Genomic DNA, 24,913 nt, shown 5'->3' with positions numbered 1-24,913 from the left:
ATCTACTTCATGAATGACATCTATAAAGAACTACTGGATGCAGTACCATAAAATGTCTGCAGGTGGAGCCCCACAGCAAAAAGTGTGTGTACCAAATTGAGGACCCCTATTAAAAATGGAGTAAAGCCTGTTTAAAACCCTAAAAAAGTGATTTCAAAGAAAACAAAGTGAGGACCGGCCAAAATGTCCTCACTTCCTAAAAATGACCTCACTTTGTTGGTTAAAAACCCTCAGTATGCCGCAAGTACAAGAACACACACACACACACACACTCCTACACATGTGGGCGTTATCAGGACTACACATATCCGTCTCCTTTATCCTTTGTTAGTGAGACACTTGTGACTCACACCTGTCTGCTCACAACAGCTCTTCGCTCGTTTGAAAAAAGGTAAGAACAAAAATAAACGTCTGCTTCTGTCTGTTTTGTCCTTGACGCAATCATTGTGACGACAATCTCTAAAGACCGCACTGTGAAAAACACACGTTTAATCTACTTGTACGGTTTTAGTGCACTCACACGCACGTCTTTTTGTTTGGAACCATTTGTGTAAAAACACAGACGGCTCGTGATTTTCAGGCAAAACATGTTTGTACAAAGTGAAACTGAAAGTGTTTTTCCTTTTTTCTCTATTTTATACTCGACTTGTTCTGCAACTTGACGAGGAACTAAACTCTCAGGGAAGTAGCAAAGTCCAGGAAATAAATAAATAAATAAACTGAATTATGCGGTTGTTCCTGAAGGACTCGTGCAGTTTAAGTGAACTATTATTATTATTATTATTTTTATTTTAAAGAGGTTTAAATGACAGGTTCATGGAAATTGGAAACAAATGAATCAAGATTTGATGAGTTGAGATTTGTTTGTTTTGTGTTTATTTCCTCCTGTGTGTGTGTGTTTCTGTGTACTACTAATGTTGTGGGGACCTCAAACTGTTTACACAGTCACATTATGGGGACAAAAAGCAAGTCCCCATAATAAATAAAAAATAATAAATTATGATGACTATATACTATAATGACTATATTTTAAGGTGAAGAAATGTTTTAAGGTTAGTTTGAGGTTAGGGTTAGGGTTCGGGTTGGGGTTAAATTAGGGTTAAGTTTAGAGTCAGTCTCCAGGAAATGAATGTAAGTCAATGCAATGTCCCCTGGAGTTATGAATTCCTCACGTGTGTGTGTTTCTGTGTGTGTGTGTGTGTGCAGATGCAGAAGTGGGTTGTGATCTCTTTGACCCTCGTGGCCCTGGCTGGTGCCGACGAGTGTCCAGATGGACGACAATGTGAAAAAGGTCAAACCTGCTGCAACGACCCCGCTAACGGATATGAATGCTGCCCCTTTGAACAGGTAAGACGTGGCGGTGTCACCTGCGCGTCCAGTTAAAGCTAAAATAAAGCTAACAAAAAAAAAAAAGAGACGTGAAACACTGTAAAAATAACAACTGCCACTTTTATAATGAACCTTTACAGCACTTGTTTTCTGCGGGGGAGGGATTTTTTTCCAGCCTGTCACTCAGAATTTATGCTTATATGTTGCATAAAATGAAGTTTATTTAACAAACTGTATGCTGTATGTCTCATGAAAATGACGCCGAACAATTGAAAATACCAAAATGACCATTTGTGCACAAATTAAAACTCTTTTTGTGTGAATCCTCTTGCGTCAAAGATGGTCAATTTCGTTTTCTTTTCAAATATCCTTTTGCTAAATTGCGATATTGAATGGGAATTGAATAGAAATGTGTATTTTCCCTAGATAACAGCAGTTTAAACTCTTATGCACATCAAAACATAGTTAAAAAATCAACCGTTCAGCTAGCAAAGCCAACAATTCTTAAGAGATAGCCACAATTAGCCTTCATTTCAAAAAATGATTGTAAATTATTGAAAAGTAATTGAATAGAAATTCGTATTTTCCTGGAAAACAGCAGGTTCAATTCTCAGTTACATTTTAGTTTAAAAAACAAACAAACAAACTATTCAGCTAGCTAATCCAACAATACTAATCCCAGCTAAAGCTACTAAGAGAGAGCCACAATTTGACTTTGGCTTAATTAACTTATTATTCTGTATTTAACATTTTTCTACAGTCTTAGTTTAAGCTAACATCTATACTATATATATTGAACAGAAACATAACAGTTTAAATGATCATTTATATCAAAACATAGCTAAAAACCACTCATTCAGCTAGCTTGGCCCGGCTAAAACTAGCAAGTGAAAACCACAATTTGGATGTACTTATTTCTCATTAAATATGTTCATTTCAAGAAACGTATTTAAATAGTTGATGGAAAGAACATGTTTTGTAATATCTAGGTTACTTTTTTTAATTTTTTGTCAAAATAACAAAATAAATTGCATAAATTGTACTTATTATCTAATCCATTTGCTAGAGTTCATGACCTTTCAGGCTGAACTCTTTAAACCCTTCATTACACTGCAATGAATGAACATCATATCGAGATGAGGCTGTTTAACTTCTGCTTTAACGTTATAAACTTTGTCTATCACACGGTAAAATATACATGTTGCGTGAGATAACCGTTTTCTTGTACGCCTTGAAACTAAAATAATGAGGGCGATACAGTGGTGCCATTCATTCCTCTGTGGTGTTTAAATAATAGTTTATGAGCCAGATAAAAAGACGAGGCCTCATTCAGTCTGTGTGATAGCCACTTTCAAACTTTGGTAGTCAAAGTCTTGGTACCGCTCCTGTATCTTTAGGCTGAATGCTGTGCGGATCACACTCACTGCTGTCCTGAGGGCACAGTCTGCGATTCAGGCAAATCCAGCTGTGTGAACGCCACGGTGTCCGTCCCATGGGTGGAAAGAGCCAACGTTGAGCTCCCAAAGCGCTCCAAAGTAAGGAAAAAACTAACGTAACGTCTGCTACTGTCCTACTTACACATGAGGTGAAGTTTAATAAGGTTGTCCCTCTTTGTCCTCCCCACTCTGTCCCTGCAGTCCTTCAGAATGATCAAGCCGTACATGGGGGAGGACGAAGACAACGTCTGTCCCGATGAGTCACGATGCCCTCCTGAGTTTTCATGTCTGACGGCCTTGAGAGGGTTCGGCTGCTGCCCCATAGCTCAGGTAATCAACATATAAATATATCCACGATGATCGGTGCTTGACGTGGCCCAGTACTGTCACCTGGTTTAGGGTTATTCACATTTCATGAATTCAAATTCAGCCAATTTGGTCCAACTCTCCACCTCGTGACATGACGTGTGCTACCACCGTGTCTTCTTTTAACAGTTCAGTTCAGCTTTATTGTTTGTTTTTATTGTGTATTCTTCTTATTGTGATGTTTCTCTTGCCTTAAAACTCTTCCCCGTTTGTACGAACAGTACATAAATCATCAGTTGGTCGATTCTGTGGTTAGTTCCTGTTTACGTTTTGGGTGAACGCGCTCAGTTGTTTCACTTCACACAAGAAAAACCGATGCGTAGGAAATGTGCTCTGCTAGTGTGGGAAATGTGCAGCTTGGTTTTTTGCAGACACTGCAGTTTTTACTCTTATGTTGCCAATTCATTTATGCGCAATGGCCATGCAGAATGTAACTGCTGCACAGTCCCAATTCTCAACAAAACAAATCCACCATTTCATATGGCCTGCCACTCAATCAACAAGTGGAAATTACTTTTTGTGTTTGTCTTATTTACAGATTAATTTTCCATCATGAATATCCCCAAAAACTGATTAGAAATGACATTATTACTGTGAGTTATTCTTGATTTCACAACAGGGCGTCCCCTGCTCGGATGGAAAACACTGCTGTCCGGCGGGTCGCCAGTGCAGCGCAGACAGTCGCTCCTGCACCAGACAAGGTGAGACTCCTGTACTACAGGGTATCGGCGAGGTCTTAAAAAGTCTTCAATCCAATAATTTGAATTTAAGGCCTTAATAAGTCTTAAATAATTAAATACAATTTTGAAAAATCTATTAACATTACTTTTATTTAAAACATGCATAAACTTCAGTCTCGCTCTTTGACGATGCGATAACATAATTACAACATGGAACTAAAGTAGGCCACCTGTGCTGCCCGGTGAGAATTTATCGAGCACCGCTAGCCAGCGTGCTGTGCGCGCGCCGCGGTGTGCTACAGCCTAGCATAGCAGCGGAGAAAACTTAATGAAAGCCCACAGCTAAGCCGAATCGCAACTTCAACGATTTGTGGCTCCAATTTTCCTTCATGTCTTTTGTACTTTTTTGCCAGTATGGATTTGAAATGGGTCTTAAATTGTATTCATTATGGTCTTAAAAAAGTCTTAAAAAGTCTCAAATTTGACTTGTTGAAACCTGCTGAGACCCTGTACTAACAACGTCCACAGTGTGGCTAAGTGTGTGGAACTGTCTGACTCTGGATCTGCAGGGTAGCGTCTAACTGTGTTAAAGTGTTGTATGATGAACGGCCAGTGGACACCCGTTTTGTTTTGCTTGTTCCTCAAAGGTTATTTTGACCAATTTTATCGCATTCCCCAGAATATCAGCAACGATGCCACAAAACCAACATTAAAATGTTGACATGCAAAACAAAACACAATAATCTTTAATTCACATATTCTTAACCCTTTATTCTGAATAGAGAGCTACACACATTTTAACTCACAAATTTCGTATTTCGTATCGTATTTTTTCTTCATAATTGTATAATTTCCCGAGAAACAAACAACCCTTTTTAAATAAAAATGGCCTTCTCTCAATTTTAATGTATTGTGAATACAGACTGGAAGGCTTCCGTCCACAACGTACATTTTTTCTCGACTTGTTAACTGGTAGTTAAAGGCGCCATATGTAAGAATGTGGCCAAAAACGGTTACTACATTCAAATTCAAAACACAGAGGTCTTTTAGGTTGCGTTTTCTGACGTAACTGGCGACCCGTGGTTGCTCGGCAGCTGAGACTCTACTGACTGCAATGATTGGTAGACGGCGGTAGGTGGCGCCACATGACGCCAAAACATGATTTCATAACATAAACGTGATTTGCAGTGGGCAAAATATTTTTTTTAATGCGAATATTTTGTCTGTACTGTTGTTGTTGGTGAGTTCAGTTTGTTATATGAACATTATTCCTGAGTCTCTGGGACATATTAGGAGGATTTTATGGCCAGTTGCTTTAGGTCACGTGTCAAACTCAAGGCCCGGGGGCCAGATGTGGCCCGCCACGTCATTTTATGTGGCCTGTGAGTGATTAATTGGTCTTAAAAATCTGTGTTAAAATAGGTCTATGCTGCTTTTTAGGCGTGCGTTGACCATGAACTACATTTCCCACAATGCATGGCGGTTGCGTTACAGGCAAAGTGACGGCACCGCCACTCGTCTACAGTGTATCATTGTATACGCATCATGCGACGAGTGAAATTGAATAAGTAATAAATACAGAAATTTATTTAGCAATATGTTGCAGAGAAGTTACCTTTATTTTTACATTATATTTGGTTACATTTATTCTGTATGACAGTTACATCTGGCCTTTTGAGGGTAACCATTATGCTGATGTGGCCCTCAGTGAAAATGGGTTTGACACCGCTGCTTTAGATTTTTTCACATAATGCACCTTTAAGCACGAGAGTGGATAAAAATGGCGTGGAGCACCACAAGGCTCCAGCCTGGGCCCTTTTCTGTTGAGCATTTTGGTGAATGTTTCAGCAGAGCCTGTGACGACAGTTCCATGCGGCGACGGCGTGTCAGAGTGTCCACTTCAAACCACCTGCTGTGAAAGTCCAGAGGGCGAGTGGGGATGCTGCCCGATGCCCAAGGTAGACGACTACAGTCGCGTTGCGTTTATGGTTGAACACCGGTGACGCTAATGCTCCTCCAAAGATAAAAATATGAATGAACACAACAGTCAAATGACGGATTTGCATGTCACGCCGAGACGCTCCAGTTATCGTGACTTTATGGTGTCTTATCCTGTGTGTGTGTGTGTGTGTGTGTCAGGCCGTGTGCTGTGAGGACAAGCTTCACTGCTGTCCCGAGGGGACGACGTGTGACGTCCAAAACGCCAAATGCATTTCCGTTACCACCGAAAATGAGACGCCGATGTGGGCCAAACTCCCCGCCCGCATAAGAGCAGAGTGGGAGAACAAGAAAGGTCACATTTCTTCTTCGTTTTCCACTTCCCAGTTCCTCATTCTGTATAATGTCGTTAATTTCCGCGTGGTTTCCACTTTTTCAGAAGCTGGTCAGGTTACCGCTTTGGCAGCTACCGATAGAGCTGCGGGAAAATCCCCTGAAGTCCCGCCAGCGAATGAGGTTCCCCCTTCACAGCAGGAAGCGTCCGTGTCATCTGTCGCTAAGGAGAATAAAGGTACATAAAAGCATCATGCACATGCTTTTCTCTCAGGTGTTTTGCTTTCCATTGGGGTTTAATCCTGACACGACGAAACAAAAGTCGAATATTAAAATCTTTAGCCACATCCAGGACCGGCAAAGATTGAGAAGAGTAAGTGATCTGCACAGAGGTGCAGCTTGTGAACAGGCAAGGCAGGCAACTGCTTGGGGCCCTGAGCCCACAGGGGGGCCCCCGACACTTGGAGCCTGAGGGCTGTTTTTGCTGAAATGTGCAGTGACAGCCGCCTCCCCGTCCCCCTTAAACAAACAATGGGCGATTTGCAATGACATCCCAGCAGGAAACCTCCCTAAAGGGGCCCCGCCTCACTTTTAACCTGTGTGAAGTTATCGTTGTGCAAGTTGGAAAATGAAGAGGATTATTTGCATATCTATCATTTTATTTGCATTACATATGTGTAATGCATATCTTTTTTACTATGTTTTTTTTTTCTGTTATTTTGTTTTATAATGTGCGTTCTGTACGGTGTAATGTATTTTTTACTAAGTTTATATCGTTTTTTTTTACAGTATTTTATTGTTCTTTACATTTATATTTTCACATACTTTTTTAATTCCAAGGTTTTTCCGTGTTATTTCATTCATTTTGAAAAAAAAAACATTTTGGGACACCGGTTGGAAGGGCCCCCTGGGAATTTTTGCTTAGGGCCCCTACAGACTCTAGAATTGCCTCTGGATCTGCAGGCGAGACTCGTTAACTGGTAGTTATGCATGACAGTGGGTTAAGCATCCCAAGGTGCCATTCTGGCTCCACTGGCTACTTAAGATTAAGATTATTTCCCCCCAATCATGGTTATTCTCATCTTTTAATCCAGGTAATGATGTCCCCTGCAACGACACAGTGGCATGTCTCGACGGCACCACATGCTGTAAGACCAAAGATGGCGGCTGGGCGTGCTGTCCTTTGCCAGAGGTAAGAGTTAGAACTGTCGGTCAGGTCCTTTCCATTGGTTCCCAGTCGGCTTCAGGACAGATTTCAAAGTTCTGTTGCTGGTCCACATGCTATTGTGTTTGTATTGTTACAGAATATAAACCTACGAGGTTTGCCCGAGTCTCCAGTTTTGAGCTGTATTTTGAACAAAAATGTTACCAGTTTACGACTGATCTTTATTCCTTGTGTGTGTTTTTCAGGCCGTTTGCTGTGACGACTTCATACACTGCTGCCCCAAAGGTTCGACGTGCGACCTGCCCGCACAGAGCTGTGACGAAGGAACTCGCTCTGTGCCGTGGCTGGAGAAGAAACCTGCTGTCACCAGACAGAGCGTAGTAAAGGTGGAGGACGTCCCATGTGACTCAGCCAAAAGTTGTCCAGACAACAGCACGTGCTGTAAAACCAGAGCTGGCGGCTGGGCGTGCTGTCCTCTACCAGAGGTACGACGCTTCTGCCTTTACTTGGAACATTCAAAGGTGCCACATGTAAGAGTGTGGCACCAAAACAGTAGCTAGACGGCGGTAGGTGGCACCACATGACGCCAAAACATGATTTCAAAACAAAAACATGATTTGCAGTCATGTTTTTGCAAAACATTTTTTTTTAATGCAAATATTTTGTCTGTACTGTTGTTGTTGGTGAGTTCAGTTTGTTATATGAACATTATTCCTGAGTCCCTGTGACATATTAGGAGGATTTTATGGCCAATTTATTGCTTTAGATTTATGACATAATGCACCTTTAAAAGTGTAGCGCTTAGCGACCGCTTCATCCTCCACACGAGGGTCCCGAGCCCGGCTGACAAAGAGACCGGGTCAGGCTCTGGACAGGTTGCCAGTCCATCGCAGGACAAACCTGTGGTCAGTTTAGAGCGTCCAATTTACCTCTGCATGTTTTGGGGAGCAAACCGTTGTGTGCACACAGGGAGAAAGGCCCGTGGTCAAACTGGGAACCGAACCCGCGACCTTCTTGCCGTGATCTATCCCTTTCATGCTTCACTGTCCTGTCCATTAAAGGCAAAAATAAAAAATTGTATTGTATCTGTAGAAGAGGGGCCACACGGTTGGTGTAGTGGTTAGCAAGAAGACCCGGATTCATGACCCGGTCAGAACAAGGACCTTTCTGCATGGAGTTTGCATGTTCTCCCTGTGTGTGCATGGGTTTTTTTCTCCAGGTTCTCTGGTCTTACTGTTAGTGCGAGTGTGAGAGTGGATGGTTGGTTGTCTCTATGTGTCCAGGGTGTATTCCGCCTCTCAGTCCTATGTCAGCTGGGATCGGGACACTGGGAAAGAGAGAATGGGCACGAAATTCATCCTCCCCTTCCTTTTCGATCGTGTGTTTTTCAGGCCGTTTGCTGTGACGACTTCATACACTGCTGCCCCAAAGGTTCGACGTGCGACGTGCCCGCACAGAGCTGTGACGAAGGAACTCGCTCTGTGCCGTGGCTGGAGAAGAAACCTGCTCTCACCAGACAGAGCGTAGTAAAGGTGGAGGACGTCCCATGTGACTCAGCCAAAAGTTGTCCAGACAACAGCACGTGCTGTAAAACCAGAGCTGGCGGCTGGGCGTGCTGTCCTCTACCAGAGGTACGACGCTTCTGCCTTTACTTGGAACATTCAAAGGTGCCACATGTAAGAGTGTGGCACCAAAACAGTTGCTAGACGGCGGTAGGTGGTGCCACATGACGCCAAAACATGATTTCAAGACAAAAACATGATTTGCAGTCATGTTTTTGCCAAATGTTTTTTTTTAATGCAAATATTTTGTCTGTACTGTTGTTGTTGGTGAGTTCAGTTTGTTATATGAACATTATTCCTGAGTCCCTGTGACATATTAGGAGGATTTTATGGCCAATTTATTGCTTTAGATTTATTACATAATGCACCTTTATAAGTGTAGCGCTTAGCGACCGCTTCATCCTCCACACGAGGGTCCCGAGCCCAGCTGACAAAGAGACCGGGTCAGGCCCTGGACAGGTTGCCAGTCCATCGCAGGACAAACCTGTGGTCAGTTTAGAGCGTCCAATTTACCTCTGCATGTTTTTGGGAGAAAACCGCTGTGTGCACACGGGGAGAAAGGCCCGCGGTCAAACTGGGAACCGAACCCGCGACCTTCTTGCCGTGATCTATCCCTTTCATGCTTCACTGTCCTGTCCATTAAAGGCAAAAATAAAAAGTTGTATTGTAGCTGTAGAAGAGGGGCCACACGGTTGGTGTTGTGGTTAGCAAGAAGACCTGGATTCATGACAGGGTATCCGCGGGGTCTTAAAAGTCTTAAATCCAATAATTTGAATTTACGGCCTTAAAATCTCCTAAAAGGTCTTAGATACAACCATGAAAGGTCTTAAAAATCTATTAACGTTGAACCTTCAGTCTCGCTTTGAAATGTTTAGATTTTTGAGGATGGGATAACATAACTACAACACGGAACTAAAGTAGGCCACCTGTGCTGCCTGGTGAGAATTTATTGAGCACCACTAGCTAGTGTGCTGTGCACGCCATTATTGATGTGAAATGGGTCTTAAATTTTATTCATTATGGTCATAAAAAAGTCTTAAAAAGTCTTAAATTTGACTTGTTGAAACCTGCAGAGACCCGGATTCATGACCCGGTCAGAACAAGGACCTTTCTGCATGGAGTTTGCATGTTCTCCCTGTGTGTGCATGGGTTTTTTTCTCCAGGTTCTCTGGTCTGACTGTTAGTGCGAGTGTAAGAGTGGATGGTTGTTTGTCTCTATGTGTCCAGGGTGTATTCCGCCTCTCAGTCCTATGTCAGCTGGGATCGGGACACTGGGAAAGAGAGAATGGGCACGAAATTCATCCTCCCCTTCCTTTCGATCGTGTGTTTTTCAGGCCGTTTGCTGTGATGACTTCATACACTGCTGCCCCAAAGGTTCGACGTGCGACGTGCCCGCACAGAGCTGTGACGAAGGAACTCGCTCTGTGCCGTGGCTGGAGAAGAAACCTGCTCTCACCAGACAGAGCGTAGTTAAGGTGGAGGACGTCCCATGTGACTCAGCCAAAAGTTGTCCAGACAACAGCACGTGCTGTAAAACCAGAGCTGGCGGCTGGGCGTGCTGTCCTCTACCAGAGGTACGACGCTTCTGCCTTTATTTGGAACATTCAAAGGTGCCACATGTAAGAATGTGGCCAAAAACAGTTGCTAGACGGCGGTAGGTGGCGCCACATGACGCCAAAACATGATTTCAAAACAAAAACATGATTTGTAGTCATGTTTTTGCAAAACAATTTTTTTTAATGCAAATATTTTGTCTGTACTGTTGTTGTTGGTGAGTTCAGTTTGTTATATGAACATTATTCCTGAGTCTCTGTGACATATTAGGAGGATTTTATGGCCAGTTGCTTTAGATCTATTACATAATGCACCTTTAAAAGTGTAGCGCTTAGCGACCGCTTCATCCTCCACACGAGGGTCCCGAGCCCGGCTGACAAAGAGACCGGGTCAGGCCCTGGACAGGTTGCCAGTCCATCGCAGGACAAACCTGTGGTCAGTTTAGAGCGTCCAATTTACCTCTGCATGTTTTGGGGAGCAAACCGTTATGTGCACACAGGGAGAAAGGCCCGTGGTCAAACTGGGAACCGAACCCGCGACCTTCTTGCCGTGATCTATCCCTTTCATGCTTCACTGTCCTGTCCATTAAAGGCAACAATAAACATTGTATTGTAGCTGTAGAAGAGGGGCCACACGGTTGGTGTCGTGGTTAGCAAGAAGACCCGGATTCATGACAGGGTATCTGCGGGGTCTTAAAAAGTCTTCAATCCAATAATTTGAATTTACGGCCTTAAAATCTCCTAAAAGGTATAAATACAACCTTGAAAGGTCTTAAAAATCTATTAACGTTGAACCTTCAGTCTCGCTTTGAAATGTTTTGATTTTTGAGGATGCGATAACAGAACTACAACACGGAACTAAAGTAGGCCACCTGTGCTGCCTGGTGAGAATTTATTGAGCACCACTAGCTAGTGTGCTGTGCACGCCATTATTGATGTGAAATGGGTCTTAAATTTTATTCATTATGGTCATAAAAAAGTCTTAAAAAGTCTTAAATTTGACTTGTTGAAACCTGCAGAGACCCGGATTCATGACCCGGTCAGAACAAGGACCTTTCTGCATGGAGTTTGCATGTTTTCCCTGTGTGTGCATGGGTTTTTTTCTCCAGGTTCTCTGGTCTTACTGTTAGTGCGAGTGTGAGAGTGGATGGTTGTTTGTCTCTATGTGTCCAGGGTGTATTCCGCCTCTCAGTCCTATGTCAGCTGGGATCGGGACACTGGGAAAGAGAGAATGGGCACGAAATTCATCCTCCCCTTCCTTTCGATCGTGTGTTTTTCAGGCCGTTTGCTGTGACGACTTCATACACTGCTGCCCCAAAGGTTCGACGTGCGACGTGCCTGCACAGAGCTGTGACGAAGGAACTCGCTCTGTGCCGTGGATGGAGAAGAAACCTGCTCTCACCAGACAGAGCGTAGTAAAGGTGGAGGACGTCCCATGTGACTCAGCCAAAAGTTGTCCAGACAACAGCACGTGCTGTAAAACCAGAGCTGGCGGCTGGGCGTGCTGTCCTCTACCAGAGGTACGACGCTTCTGCCTTTATTTGGAACATTCAAAGGTGCCACATGTAAGAATGTGGCCAAAAACAGTTGCTAGACGGCGGTAGGTGGCGCCACATGACGCCAAAACATGATTTCAAAACAAAAACATGATTTGCAGTCATGTTTTTGCCAAATGTTTTTTTTTAATGCAAATATTTTGTCTGTACTGTTTTTGTTGGTGAGTTCAGTTTGTTATATGAACATTATTCCTGAGTCCCTGTGACATATTAGGAGGATTTTATGGCCAATTTATTGCTTTAGATTTATGACATAATGCACCTTTAAAAGTGTAGCGCTTAGCGACCGCTTCATCCTCCACACGAGGGTCCCGAGCCCGGCTGACAAAGAGACCGGGTCAGGCCCTGGACAGGTTGCCAGTCCATCGCAGGACAAACCTGTGGTCAGTTTAGAGCGTCCAATTTACCTCTGCATGTTTTTGGGAGAAAACCGCTGTGTGCACACGGGGAGAAAGGCCCGTGGTCAAACTGGGAACCGAACCCGCGACCTTCTTGCCGTGATCTATCCCTTTCATGCTTCACTGTCCTGTCCATTAAAGGCAAAAATAAAAAGTTGTATTGTAGCTGTAGAAGAGGGGTCACACGGTTGGTGTCGTGGTTAGCAAGAAGACCCGGATTCATGACAGGGTATCCGCGGGGTCTTAAAAAGTCTTAAATCCAATCATTTGAATTTACGGCCTTAAAATCTCCTAAAAGGTCTTAGATACAACTTTGAAAGGTCTTAAAAATCTATTAACGTTGAACCTTCAGTCTCGCTTTGAAATGTTTAGATTTTTGAGGATGCGATAACATAACTACAACACGGAACTAAAGTAGGCCACCTGTGCTGCCTGGTGAGAATTTATTGAGCACCACTAGCTAGTGTGCTGTGCACGCCATTATTGATGTGAAATGGGTCTTAAATTTTATTCATTATGGTCATAAAAAAGTCTTAAAAAGTCTTAAATTTGACTTGTTGAAACCTGCATGACCCGGTCAGAACAAGGACCTTTCTGCATGGAGTTTGCATGTTCTCCCTGTGTGTGCATGGGTTTTCTCCAGGTTCTCTGGTCTGACTGTTAGTGCGAGTGTGAGAGTGGATGGTTGTTTGTCTCTATGTGTCCAGGGTGTATTCCGCCTCTCAGTCCTATGTCAGCTGGGATCGGGACACTGGGAAAGAGAGAATGGGCACGAAATTCATCCTCCCCTTCCTTTCGATCGTGTGTTTTTCAGGCCGTTTGCTGTGACGACTTCATACACTGCTGCCCCAAAGGTTCGACGTGTGACGTGCCCGCACAGAGCTGTGACGAAGGAACTCGCTCTGTGCCGTGGCTGGAGAAGAAACCTGCTGTCACCAGACAGAGCGTAGTAAAGGTGGAGGACGTCCCATGTGACTCAGCCAAAAGTTGTCCAGACAACAGCACGTGCTGTAAAACCAGAGCTGGCGGCTGGGCGTGCTGTCCTCTACCAGAGGTACGACGCTTCTGCCTTTATTTGGAACATTCAAAGGCGCCACATGTAAGAATGTGGCCAAAAACGGTTACTACATTCAAATTCAAAATACCGAGGTCTTTTAGGTTTCGTTTTCTGACGTAACTGGCAACCCGTGGTTGCTCGGCAGCTGAGACTCTACTGACTGCAATGATTGCTAGACGGCGGTAGGTGGCGCCACATGTCAAAATTCAAAACATAAACATGATATGCAGTCTGCAAAATATTTTTTTAATGCAAATATTTTGTCTGTACTGTTGTTGTTGGTGAGTTCAGTTTGTTATATGAACATTATTCCTGAGTCCCTGTGACATATTAGGAGGATTTTATGGCCAATTTATTGCTTTAGATTTATGACATAATGCACCTTTAAAAGTGTAGCGCTTAGCGACCGCTTCATCCTCCACACGAGGGTCCCGAGCCCGGCTGACAAAGAGACCGGGTCAGGCCCTGGACAGGTTGCCAGTCCATCGCAGGACAAACCTGTGGTCAGTTTAGAGCGTCCAATTTACCTCTGCATGTTTTTGGGAGAAAACCGCTGTGTGCACACGGGGAGAAAGGCCCGCGGTCAAACTGGGAACCGAACCCGCGACCTTCTTGCCGTGATCTATCCCTTTCATGCTTCACTGTCCTGTCCATTAAAGGCAACAATAAAAATTGTATTGTAGCTGTAGAAGAGGGGCCACACGCTTGGTGTTGTGGTTAGCAAGAAGACCCGGATTCATGACAGGGTATCCGCGGGGTCTTAAAAAGTCTTAAATCCAATAATTTGAATTTAAGGCCTTAAAATCTCCTAATAGGTCTTAAATACAACTTTGAAAGGTCTTAAAAATCTATTCACGTTGAACCTTCAGTCTCGCTTTGAAATGTTTAGATTTTTGAGGATGCGATAACAGAACTACAACACGGAACTAAAGTAGGCCACCTGTGCTGCCTGGTGAGAATTTATTGAGCACCACTAGCTAGTGTGCTGTGCACGCCATTATTGATGTGAAATGGGTCTTAAATTTTATTCATTATGGTCATAAAAAAGTCTTAAAAAGTCTTAAATTTGACTTGTTGAAACCTGCAGAGACCCAGATTCATGACCTGGTCAGAACAAGGACCTTTCTGCATGTAGTTTGCATGTTCTCCCTGTGTGTGCATGGGTTTTCTCCAGGTTCTCTGGTCTGACTGTTAGTGCGAGTGTGAGAGTGGATGGTTGTTTGTCTCTATGTGTCCAGGGTGTATTCCGCCTCTCAGTCCTATGTCAGCTGGGATCGGGACACTGGGAAAGAGAGAATGGGCACGAAATTCATCCTCCCCTTCCTTTTCGATCGTGTGTTTTTCAGGCCGTTTGCTGTGACGACTTCATACACTGCTGCCCCAAAGGTTCGACGTGCGACGTGCCTGCACAGAGCTGTGACGAAGGAACTCGCTCTGTGCCGTGGCTGGAGAAGAAACCTGCTGTCACCAGACAGAGCGTAGTAAAGGTGGAGGACGTCCCATGTGACTCAGCCAAAAGTTGTCCAGACAACAGCACGTGCTGTAAAACCAGAGCTGGCGGCTGGGCGTGCTGTCCTCTACCAGAGGTACGGTGTTGTTTCCCTGCCTTTATTTATGACAATTGTCGCTGTAGGGAGTGACTTTTAAACATAAATTATAGTGGGTTGCATTCAAACAGTGAAGAAGTTCCTGTAATCTGTGATGAGTTAATCTGAAGGAAATTTATTTGAATAAATGCATTTACACAGCCTGGCACTACCTCCAGTTCTCAAGATAACACATAATCATTTGTTTACTGACCTGTCACGTATTTCTGTAGAATCAGGGAGGTACAAACTCCATCATCGTTATCTATGTTTTGGTTTACACCAGGCTCTGATTGGCTTCTACAAGAGCTTTGTCTTGGAGCCAAACATGAAACTAGTCTGTACAAGTCTGTACTATAACACGTTCTCCTAACAACTGGACTGAAATAGAAGTGGTCAGTCAGGTCTGATAGTTTTGATTATGTTTTAAACTGCAGACATTTATCTACCACAACTCTCAAAGAAGTAAATGCATGAAGCTGTGTTTTGAAAGTCCTTTTGATCGGGTGTTTTTCAGGCCGTTTGCTGTGACGACTTCAAACACTGCTGCCCGAAAGGTTCGACGTGCGACGTGCCTGCACAGAGCTGTGACAAAGGCACGTACTCCGTGCCGTGGATGGAGAAGAAACCTGCCGTCACCAGACAGAGCGTACAGGTGGGGATAGTCCAATGCGACTCAGCCACCGGATGTCCAGACAACACCACGTGTTGTAAAACCAAAGATGGCGACTGGGCGTGCTGTCCTCTATGTCAGGTACTCGCACAGAGCAACACGTTTCTAATTACCCTTTAATCCCCAGTTAAAGCTCACATAGAGTGGTCCTGTTGCACATATATGTGAGTTATGGAGGTCTACTTGCATACATTAACTTGTTTTTATGGTCAAAAACCTTCTAGTTGCTGTAAACAAGCTGATAGAAATCTCTCCTTACTGACGCTGTCCTCAGCCGCAGTGTTTCAGACTGAAATCTCACACCCAGAAAACAGAGTGTGTTGTGATTGGCCAGCCAGCGTAGAGGCTTCCCAACTGTCTTGTGATTGGCCAGTACCCGGAAGTGACATAATCAGCACACCAGCTCTCAGAAGCGCAGCTCCCCCTTCTGGAACGGTGGATGCACTGCGACTCATTATCAAAACATTGTTTTAACAGTGTTTAGAAATAGCTTTGTCACGATTCCCAGCTGCAGTCCCTTTGAACGTAATTTTATTAATCACTGTGGGGAAATTTGTCCCTTGCATTTTACCCATCCTTTGCTACAAAGAGCATTACCCAAACACATATTTTCATGGTATGGGGAAACAGGAACCCAGACCTGGAGAGACTCAACACAGAAAGGACCTGCGACGGTCCCTGGTCCAAACTCTGGTCTGTCCTAGTGGTGTTAGTACTAACCACAGTGCCTACCCTACTCAAAGTTGTACAAGTCATCCTTGAAAGGGAAGGATTATCGTCTGTGTTATTACGTCATTATGATCTCGATACGATGGACCTCATAACTTTCTATTATACGATTCCGTAATACACTATTCGAGGACGATACGTCGCTGCTAGTTCTGCTGGCAGTTCTTGGCGTAACTCGTGAAGACCAAGTTGTAGTCGTTGAACTGCGCCAACTGGCGGTTGAGACGGTTGTAGCCCTCGAGTTTCTTGGCCGAAGAGAAGACGCTGCGACATTTGGACTTCTGGTTGACAAAGAGCGTCGTCACAAACTTGCCCGGCTTGAACAAATCCACCACCTTCCTCACCAAGTTATCAAAAGATCTTGCAGAGAGGTTGGTTTCGAAGCTAACGTAAGAGAACTCTGGCTCAGGGGTGATGTGGATCGTCCAGTAAGTCCCGTCAGGCTTCATTCCGTTCATCGAGTATCCGCAAGGGTTGAACATCGCGGCATCGATCACAGAACCCGGTATCAGGCTACGAATTCCGCTCGTGCGAGTGACGTCGCTTGTGGAAACCCGATCTTTCAAGTAGAACTGGTCCATGATGGCTGGATCGAGGTCACTCATCAGAACTTCGAGTGTCTGATCTGCATGCTTGTTTTTCCAGTGCTCAGGTCGGTCCAGGATAAAAAGGTACCAGCAGTCAGAGTTCAACGGCCCCATACAGTAGGCTGTACCATTTGGGAAAATCTGGAGGAGAAAGTCCACTTCCTCCTGGAAGTTTTGGTGAGGGAACATCTGCTGCGATGGCTTCATGAAGTTCTTGCGGGAGTAGAAAAAGTTCTCGACAGCACCGAAGGCGCAGTACTGCCTCGCCAAATCCAGCAGAGGGTTTAGTGCTTGTAGCAGGAGGGTGGTTCCGCACGTCTTCAGGATAAAACGCGTCTTGGAGACAAACATGCTGCTCTCGCTGAGTATGTAAGCTTCCAGTTTGTCCGTCTTGGACACGCTGATGATCAAACAATGCACGTTCTGCAAAAGTTTGTCCCACTCAAACCTGGGGATGGTGCGGAGGTCCCCGGTTCCTTTGGTCTCATCCTGCTGAGAGAACCACACCTCCAACAGCTTCTCGGTCCCCTCAAAGAAATGTGCATCTTCCATGCTGAGGGTGACGTGATGTTTGTCTTCTTAAATCCAGTCCTAAAAGATGCTGCTCCTTCGCTTTGTTGCGTCTTCCCTTTCACAGAGAACACAATTTGTGGGCGCTAGCTAACATCGGCGGCCATATTGTGTAAAGTGCTAAAATGCAGATGCCGCGGTGGGTTTATTTGCGAGGTCGCAGTAGCTTCCGGACAGCGAGTACCTTTGGCCAAGAGACACTTAGCTCTCCTATTGCTATGTCTTTTCCTTTTATGTTATAAATCTTTCATACCTCATGGCGCTAGCTATGATGTCATAACCTGCGATAAGCAATGCACGATGACAGGGAATTTTCTGTCGGAGTAAAGATCAAAGACACAGGACGGGATTATCAGAAACAATTTTTTTTGTTGAATAACTTCAAAACTGTGATCCTTAACGTCCTCCACTTGGGGCGTGATCTCACTCCTGACCTGAAGAGGGCACTCCACCCTTTTCTGGCTTAGGACGATGGATCTCGCATTTGGAGCTGGCAAACAGGACCACATCATCCCAACAGTGTTGTTGATGTGCTTTCCCGCTAACTGACAGTAGGGGGCAGTGGAGACGGCCCCCAATCACCATCACAATGACGTAAAACTCCTGCATAGTTCTTCTTTAAACTATAATTTACATTAATTCATTCACAGTTTGCTAAAATATAAGACTTTTGCATTATTCCGATCCAAATGCCAATTCCAATTCCTATCTTAACCCTCGATCTCAACCCTTAATCTTAACTGGCCCTCAAAACCAAGTGTTGAGGGTTATTTTGTCACTTAGAAATGGGACACCCCTTAAATGCAGATACGTCTTCAGACTGTAGGGGGCAGAATAACGCAAAAGCTGCGTCCAGTCTGTCAACTCCAAAAAAGAAGAAGAAGAAGAAGAACACATTTACGTCAGGATTATTTATTACGATCCGTTTGTCAGTCAAGTTATTAGGTTGTCAGTTAGTTATAAGATGATACTCATACAAATATTCAGCTGACAGTTACCACACACCACGACTTATTGAAAAGTAAACCATAGCAAACCATCGCTTGTCCGCACCGGCCGGCTATTGACAAAAGATCGTAAAATAAAAATAAATGTTTTACGCAACAATGACGTCAGTAATCCATAATATGGGCCTAAATTAAGATAATACAATGGTTTTCATCATTTTTATATCTCTATTAACAAAGAAAATACTTCATTTGTAGCGTACTCGTTTCGCTGCTTCCGGCTCCGTCTTTGTTGTATGAAAACACACAATGCATTCTGGGTAGCCCGTGCTCCCAAGGGTGGTCTCGGAAAATCTCAATATTGAGGGCGACACAGCCCTTAAACTTGGCCCTCAACTTAATTTTTCTGAGAATCGGGACAGCACTTGGACTAGAGGGAGAGCATTTTTGAGATTGAGGGTTAAGATTGGAATTGGAATTCACCCTAAATGCCAATGATGACAGAATTTGACAGACATAAAAACAGCAAAGCTGCTTCTGCCCCGAGACTTTGTACAACCAACATTTACTGACTATTGCTTCTGTTTTGCTACTTAAGGCGGTGTGCTGCGACGACCACGAGCACTGCTGCCCCACCGGCACCACCTGTGACCTGGCCACCCTCAGCTGTAAACAGGCCTCTGGCAGTGGCTTCACCACACCCATGCAAAAGAAGGTGCCCGCATTCGTGACACCGGCCCCGACCACCGCGGTCACTGCGAGCGTGGGTCAGGGAACAGACGCCATGCAAACAGAAGAGGATGAAGAGGAGGAAGAGGAGGAGGAGGACAACGTCGGGAACCAGTGTGACGACCACACCAGCTGCCCTAAATTCACCACCTGCTGCTTCATGGCTTCGTCGCAGTCATGGGGCTGTTGCCCTCTGCCGGAGGTGAGGGCGTCACATGATTTATTGTGATTGTGGGATCATTGTCTAAAGTGTCGACCACGTCTCAAGACAGAAATTTGTAACTTTTGAAATTTCGTTAACGCACATTCACGCATGGCACGTTTCCATGACGACTGACTGGAAAAAGACGTGTATGACGTCATGAGTACGTGACTCCCGGGTCTCTAAAGCGCTAACCGAGTCTCTAAAGCACTAACCGATTCTTGAAAGCGATAACTGAGTCTCTAAAGCGCTAACCGAGTCCCTAAAGCGCTAACCGAGTCTTTAAAGCTCTAACTGAGTCTCGAAAGCGCTAACCGAATCTCGAAAGTGCTAACCCAGTCTGTAAAGCGCTAACCGAGTCTCAAAAGCGCTAACCGAATCTCGAAAGCGCTAACCGAGTCTCTAAAGCGCTAACCGAGTCTCGAAAGCGCTAACCGAGTATCTAAAGCGCTAACCGAGTCTCGAAAGTGTAGTAGTACACAGGTACGCTGGTTATTTGTAGCGCTGCTCTTTTTTCGTTTGATAAAAATACCACTCCAGGTTCGACTGTAGGCGCGCTAACGGCGCTAAAGGAGCTAACGCAGCTACGTAAAAAAACATGACGTCTCGCATCTTTTCCAAGTCAGTCGTCATGGAAACGCGGCACGCGCTAATGTGCGTTAACCGCCGTTAACGTGCCCAGCACTAGATTTTTTTTGTTGCCGTGGTAACTCAGGTATAATTCGTGGCTGTAGAAGAAGAACAAGAGACCTGGAGAATAATAATAATAAATGCTCGCTCTGAGGAACAGGTGCTTACATCTTAGCAACGTGGCTAAAGTGTAGTGTAATATTCTCAGGTCACACTGTGGCCTGAACATGAATATTTCATAGTTTTTCACGTCCGGGTGTATTTTCTGTCTCGGGCAGATGAGAAAAACGGGAAGTAACAAAAAAGAAAAAGGGGAAGTGTGAATGATGTGAAAGCAGCACTTCCTTGTCTCACTTCTTCTCTGCAGGCCGTGTGCTGCGCCAACGGGAGGTTCTGCTGCCCCGCCCACTACACGTGCGTCGAGGGCAGGACGTCCTGCGTTAAAGGGGAAGTGGTGATCCCGTGGTACAGGAAGCTTCCATCCACCACCACCACCTCCACCTCCGTCGTCGTCGGCGCTGAGGCCGATCACAGCTCTGTGCAGTGTGACGCTCTCAACAAGTGTCCTGAGCGCACAACCTGCTGTCGCCTCCTCACGGGCGCGTGGGGATGCTGTCCACTGCAAAATGTGAGCATTCTGTGTGTGTGTGTGTGTGTTCCACGGTCGTGTATAAAGTACTTTATAGGGATACCCTAGTAAAAGTACAAGCAACTTACCAGAAAATGACTTTGGTAGAAGTTGAAGTCACTTTTTTTAGTATTAAAGAGGCAAGGAGACGAGAAGAGAACCAAGATGGGGGATGACCCCATCTACTGGTCCCATAGATGACCAGTAGTCCCATAGAGACCAAAAACCTGGTTCTAATCAGGCAGAACCTCATTTCTGAGGAACTGGTTTGGGAGTTTGGGACTGAGATTTGAATTGTGGTTCGGATAAGGGGGGTCGTACTTCTATGTTCCCTGTTTTTCCCAAAAAAGGTCCTATGTTCCCCTGCTTTGTATGTGACAGGGGAACATAGGAGCCTTTGGGTGAACAGCGGGGAACAAAGGACCCGGGGAACATTTTATGGCCAGTTGCTTTAGATTTATTACATAATGCACCTTTAAAATCAATGATTTTCTCTATGGACTTTGGTGTGGGGAGAGTGAGTGATTGACACAAACCTTAGTTTCAGTGGGAAAAGATCATCACAAAGTCAAATTGTTAGTGCGCCATCAACGGTGCCCGGTCAACGCTAACGCATATTAACACATGCCGCGTTTCCACGACAACTGACCGTCATGTTTACGTGACTCCCGATCGTTCAAATGAGTCTCTAAAGTAACGCTAAACTTTAAAAACAGAGGCACACATACGCAGTTACACAGGTACGCTGGTTATTTGTAGCGTCGTTCTTTTCCTTTAATAAACAAAACGCTCCAGTTTGGCTAACGGCGCTAAAGGAGCTAACACAGCTAACGGAGCTAACGGAGCTAACTGGTAAACGTAAAACATGACATCACACGCGTCTGTTCCCGGTCAGTCGTCATAGAAACGTGTCATGCGTTTGTTATTGTGGGTTAACGTTGACGCCGCTAACCGCCGTCAACGTGCCCAGCACTACCAATCGCACTTCAGCTTGATCGGTTCCTGATAAGGTTAGGGTTCGTCATGAACTGGTTAAGGTTAGTGATAGGGCACTTTTGATTTGACCGTGTTCCAGTTGAGAGGTCCGGAAAACACGTAACAGAGTAGCAACGTGTGCGCGCATCCTGTTCCTGTTCAATAAATGCCCCCTAAACTCGGGATATCCCGACTTCCGACTCGCACTAGAACAGTGAGCTGAAATCGAGTTAAAAACACTGGAATGCTGATTTAAAATCACGGCTTTTAAATGAAACGTCGTAGCATGCGATCAGATCTCTTAGAATTTATGTGAATACCAGACTCATTGAAGACGGGAACGTCCTCTGACGCGACACTATCACACTCGCCTGTCGGCGTCCGTGAGTTTGCCCGTGTGAAATGATCCCCCCCCCCCCCTCCCTTCTGTTTTCCGTGTCTGCAGGCTGTGTGCTGCGGTGATCAGGAGCACTGCTGCCCTCAGGGCTTCAGCTGTAACGTGGCCTCCAGGTCGTGTCAGAGGCTCGTCATGCTGCAGCTGGAGACGGTGCCACTGACGCAGGTGCGTCTGCCCGAGCAACCGCGCGACCGAGTCACCGGCCATGCGCGGAAGTGCGACGGCCAGACCAGCTGCGAGGACTGGGAGACATGCTGCAGGATGTCGGCGACGTCGTGGGGCTGCTGTCCCAGTCCCAACGTATATGATTTTCACTCATAACTACTGTCACGTTTGATCAAGCTGTCGTACAGTGCTGGGCACGTTAGCAGCAGCTAACGGCGTCAACGTCAACGCACATTAACTAACCCATGGCACGTTTCTATGACGACTGACCGGAAAAAGACGTGTGACGTCATGTTCACGTGCCGCGGCATCGGAGTCCAAGTGGCGTTTACCAGTTAGCTCCGTTAGCTCCTTTAGCACAGTTAGCCAAACTGGAGCGGTCCGTTTATTAAATGAAAAGAGCAGCGCTACAAATAACCAGCGTACCTGTGTAACTGCGTATGTGTGCCTCTGTTTTTAAAGTTTAGCGTTACTATAGAGACTCATTTTAACAATCGGGCGTCACGTAAGCATGACGTCACGCTCGTCTTTTTCCAGTCAGTCGACGTGGAAACGCGGCGTCCGTTAATATGCGTTAACGTTGACGCCATTAACGTGACGTCATGTTTGCGGCACACATACGCAGTTACACAGGTACGCTGGTTATTTGTTAGCGCTGCTCTTTTCGATTAATACAGACCGCTCCGGTTCGACTGTAGGCGCGCTAACGGCGCTAAAAGGAGCTAACGGAGCTAACTGGTAAACGGTGCCCGGACGCCATGCGCGCCTTTTCCGGTCAGTCGGCGTGGAAACGCGGCGTGCGTTAATATGCGCTTAACGTTGACGCCATTAACGACATTGACGCCGTTAATGGCAGTTAAAAGTGCCCAGCACGAAGAATTTGACTTTGTGATGATCTTTTCCCACTGAAACTAAGGTTTGTGTAAACCACTCACTCTCCGCACACCAAAGTCCATAGAGAAAATCATCGATTTTAACATCACCGCACACAGGAACTGTTGATCTTTAAAATCTTAAATCTGTCTGAACTTAAAATCTGTCATTGTGCGACTTCAGGGGTTTAAATCCTTTATTCAGATTTACCTCAGTGACACAAAGTGACCACACGAGGCAGCATTATACCAGCAGCTCCTGTGTCCCCCCGAGCTAAAATCACTGATTTTATCTATGGACTTTGGTATGGGAGAGTGAGCTGCAGCACAATTTTCAGTTTCCGATAATTCCGATTTCCAGATAATATAATCACATCATCATCCTTTACCACCAAATTTGACACGGAACGTCCAAAAATATGTCACATTTTGGACGGTACATGTCAAGTTTGGCGGTAAAGACACCATCAGCTGACGGTGTTTCGTGCTAAAATCTCCCCCCTCCTCACAGGCGGTGTGTTGCAGCGACATGAAGCACTGCTGTCCCAATGGCTACACCTGCACGCCTGGTGGCTCCTGCACCCAGAACACGGGCTTCCCGTGGCACGACTGGCACATGTTCCTCGCCAACAAAAAGAGAGCTCTGATTGTCTGAAAACATCGGCGTCCTCCTCCCCTTCCCCCGCTCTGATTCAGCAAATGCTGCACTAATGGAGGATGAAGTGATTTTTGTAGGTAAACGGTGAAGGGAACGATTGATTTGCACTTGAAGATGAGAAGATCTTTCTGTCTGATTATCAAGTTCAGGAGACCAGAGCTCGTTTTGAAAATGATCCACATTAAAGGGCCCAGTGTGTGAGAATTAGTGAAACCTAGTGGTGAGATTGCAGAGAGCAATCATGCCCTTTTTTTTTTATTTGCATCATTAACTTTCTCTTTAACCCTCTTGTGACCATCATGACATATATATTTATTTTAGTGCTGGGCGCGTTAGCGTCGTCAACGTTAACGCATGATGCGTTTCCATGCCGACTGACTGGCGTGACGTCATGTTTGCATGACTCCCGATTGTTAAAATGAGTCTCTAAAGTAACGCTAAACTTTAAAAACAGAGGCACACATACACAGTTACACAGGTACGTTGGTTATTTGTTAGCGCTGCTCTTTTCGTTTAATAAACAGACCGCTCCAGTTCAACTGTAGGTGCGCTAACGGCGCTAAAAGGAGCTAACACAGCTAACTGGTAAACGGTGCCTGGACTCCAGTGTCACGGCACTTAAACATGATGTCGCGCGCATCTTTTTGCAGTCAGTCGTCATGGAAACGCGGCGTGCGTTAACGTGCGTTAGCCTAGTGCCCAGCACTAATTAATCTTGATTTTATGGCTGCAGAATAGTCAAAAATTGCTCAATGAGTGAGTGAGATAACTTTAACTTTCCATGTCTGTCAGTTATTCAACCATTTAGGAACTACGGTACTGACAAGCTTCGTTGCCGAACTGCATTGTGGGTCTGCCGCTTTAGCGCAAAACACACTGACTCAGGCGCTGACCAAGAATCTCCCAACTAAAAACTGTTTTATTCAAACTAGGTCAATGGAAATGAATGAGAAACCTTCCTAAATGTTGCACACTGGACCTTTAATCACAGAGTTGACTACTTGAAAACACTCACTAACTGTTCACTAACTGTACGTTGTGCTGATTCTGCCACTGCTTCCAATAATCATCACAGTTCCGAGCATGATTTTACTGTTGCACTTTTTGAAATGTGATTCCTCCCCTGTGTTCATTTGAAAATAATGAAAAATGATGTCAAACTTGCACATGATTTGTGTGTTTTTGCTGCCTA

At 45.0% G+C, this 24,913-nt stretch overlaps 2 protein-coding genes across 2 annotated transcripts; one reads left to right on the top strand and one right to left on the bottom strand.

Annotated features, from left to right (window-relative positions):
- Nucleotides 1-1,206: 1,206 nt before the first annotated feature.
- Nucleotides 1,207-23,801, top strand: grna (granulin a; the record flags this gene model as incomplete). Its single annotated transcript, XM_083896480.1, has 19 exons — nt 1,207-1,347; nt 2,727-2,864; nt 2,967-3,095; nt 3,751-3,832; nt 5,663-5,769; nt 5,951-6,104; nt 6,189-6,320; nt 7,177-7,274; nt 7,493-7,732; nt 8,639-8,878; nt 10,144-10,383; nt 11,643-11,882; nt 13,131-13,370; nt 14,720-14,959; nt 15,477-15,713; nt 19,064-19,396; nt 20,394-20,654; nt 22,075-22,326; nt 23,575-23,801. The coding sequence occupies 19 exons, from the start codon at nt 1,207-1,209 to the stop codon at nt 23,716-23,718; spliced, it is 3,648 nt and encodes a 1,215-aa protein (XP_083752606.1). The 3' UTR covers nt 23,719-23,801.
- Nucleotides 16,508-17,500, bottom strand: LOC310933466 (S-adenosylmethionine decarboxylase proenzyme-like; the record flags this gene model as incomplete). The annotated part of the gene is made up of 1 exon (XM_083896964.1): nt 16,508-17,500. The coding sequence occupies one exon, from the start codon at nt 17,498-17,500 to the stop codon at nt 16,508-16,510; it is 993 nt and encodes a 330-aa protein (XP_083753090.1).
- Nucleotides 23,802-24,913: the final 1,112 nt, after the last annotated feature.

This window comes from Microchirus variegatus, assembly GCF_963457635.1.
Source record: "Microchirus variegatus genome assembly, chromosome: 10".
NCBI lineage: Eukaryota > Metazoa > Chordata > Actinopteri > Pleuronectiformes > Soleidae > Microchirus > Microchirus variegatus.
Note: the sequence above shows the minus strand (reverse complement) of the source record. Positions and strands in the feature narration are given on the sequence as shown.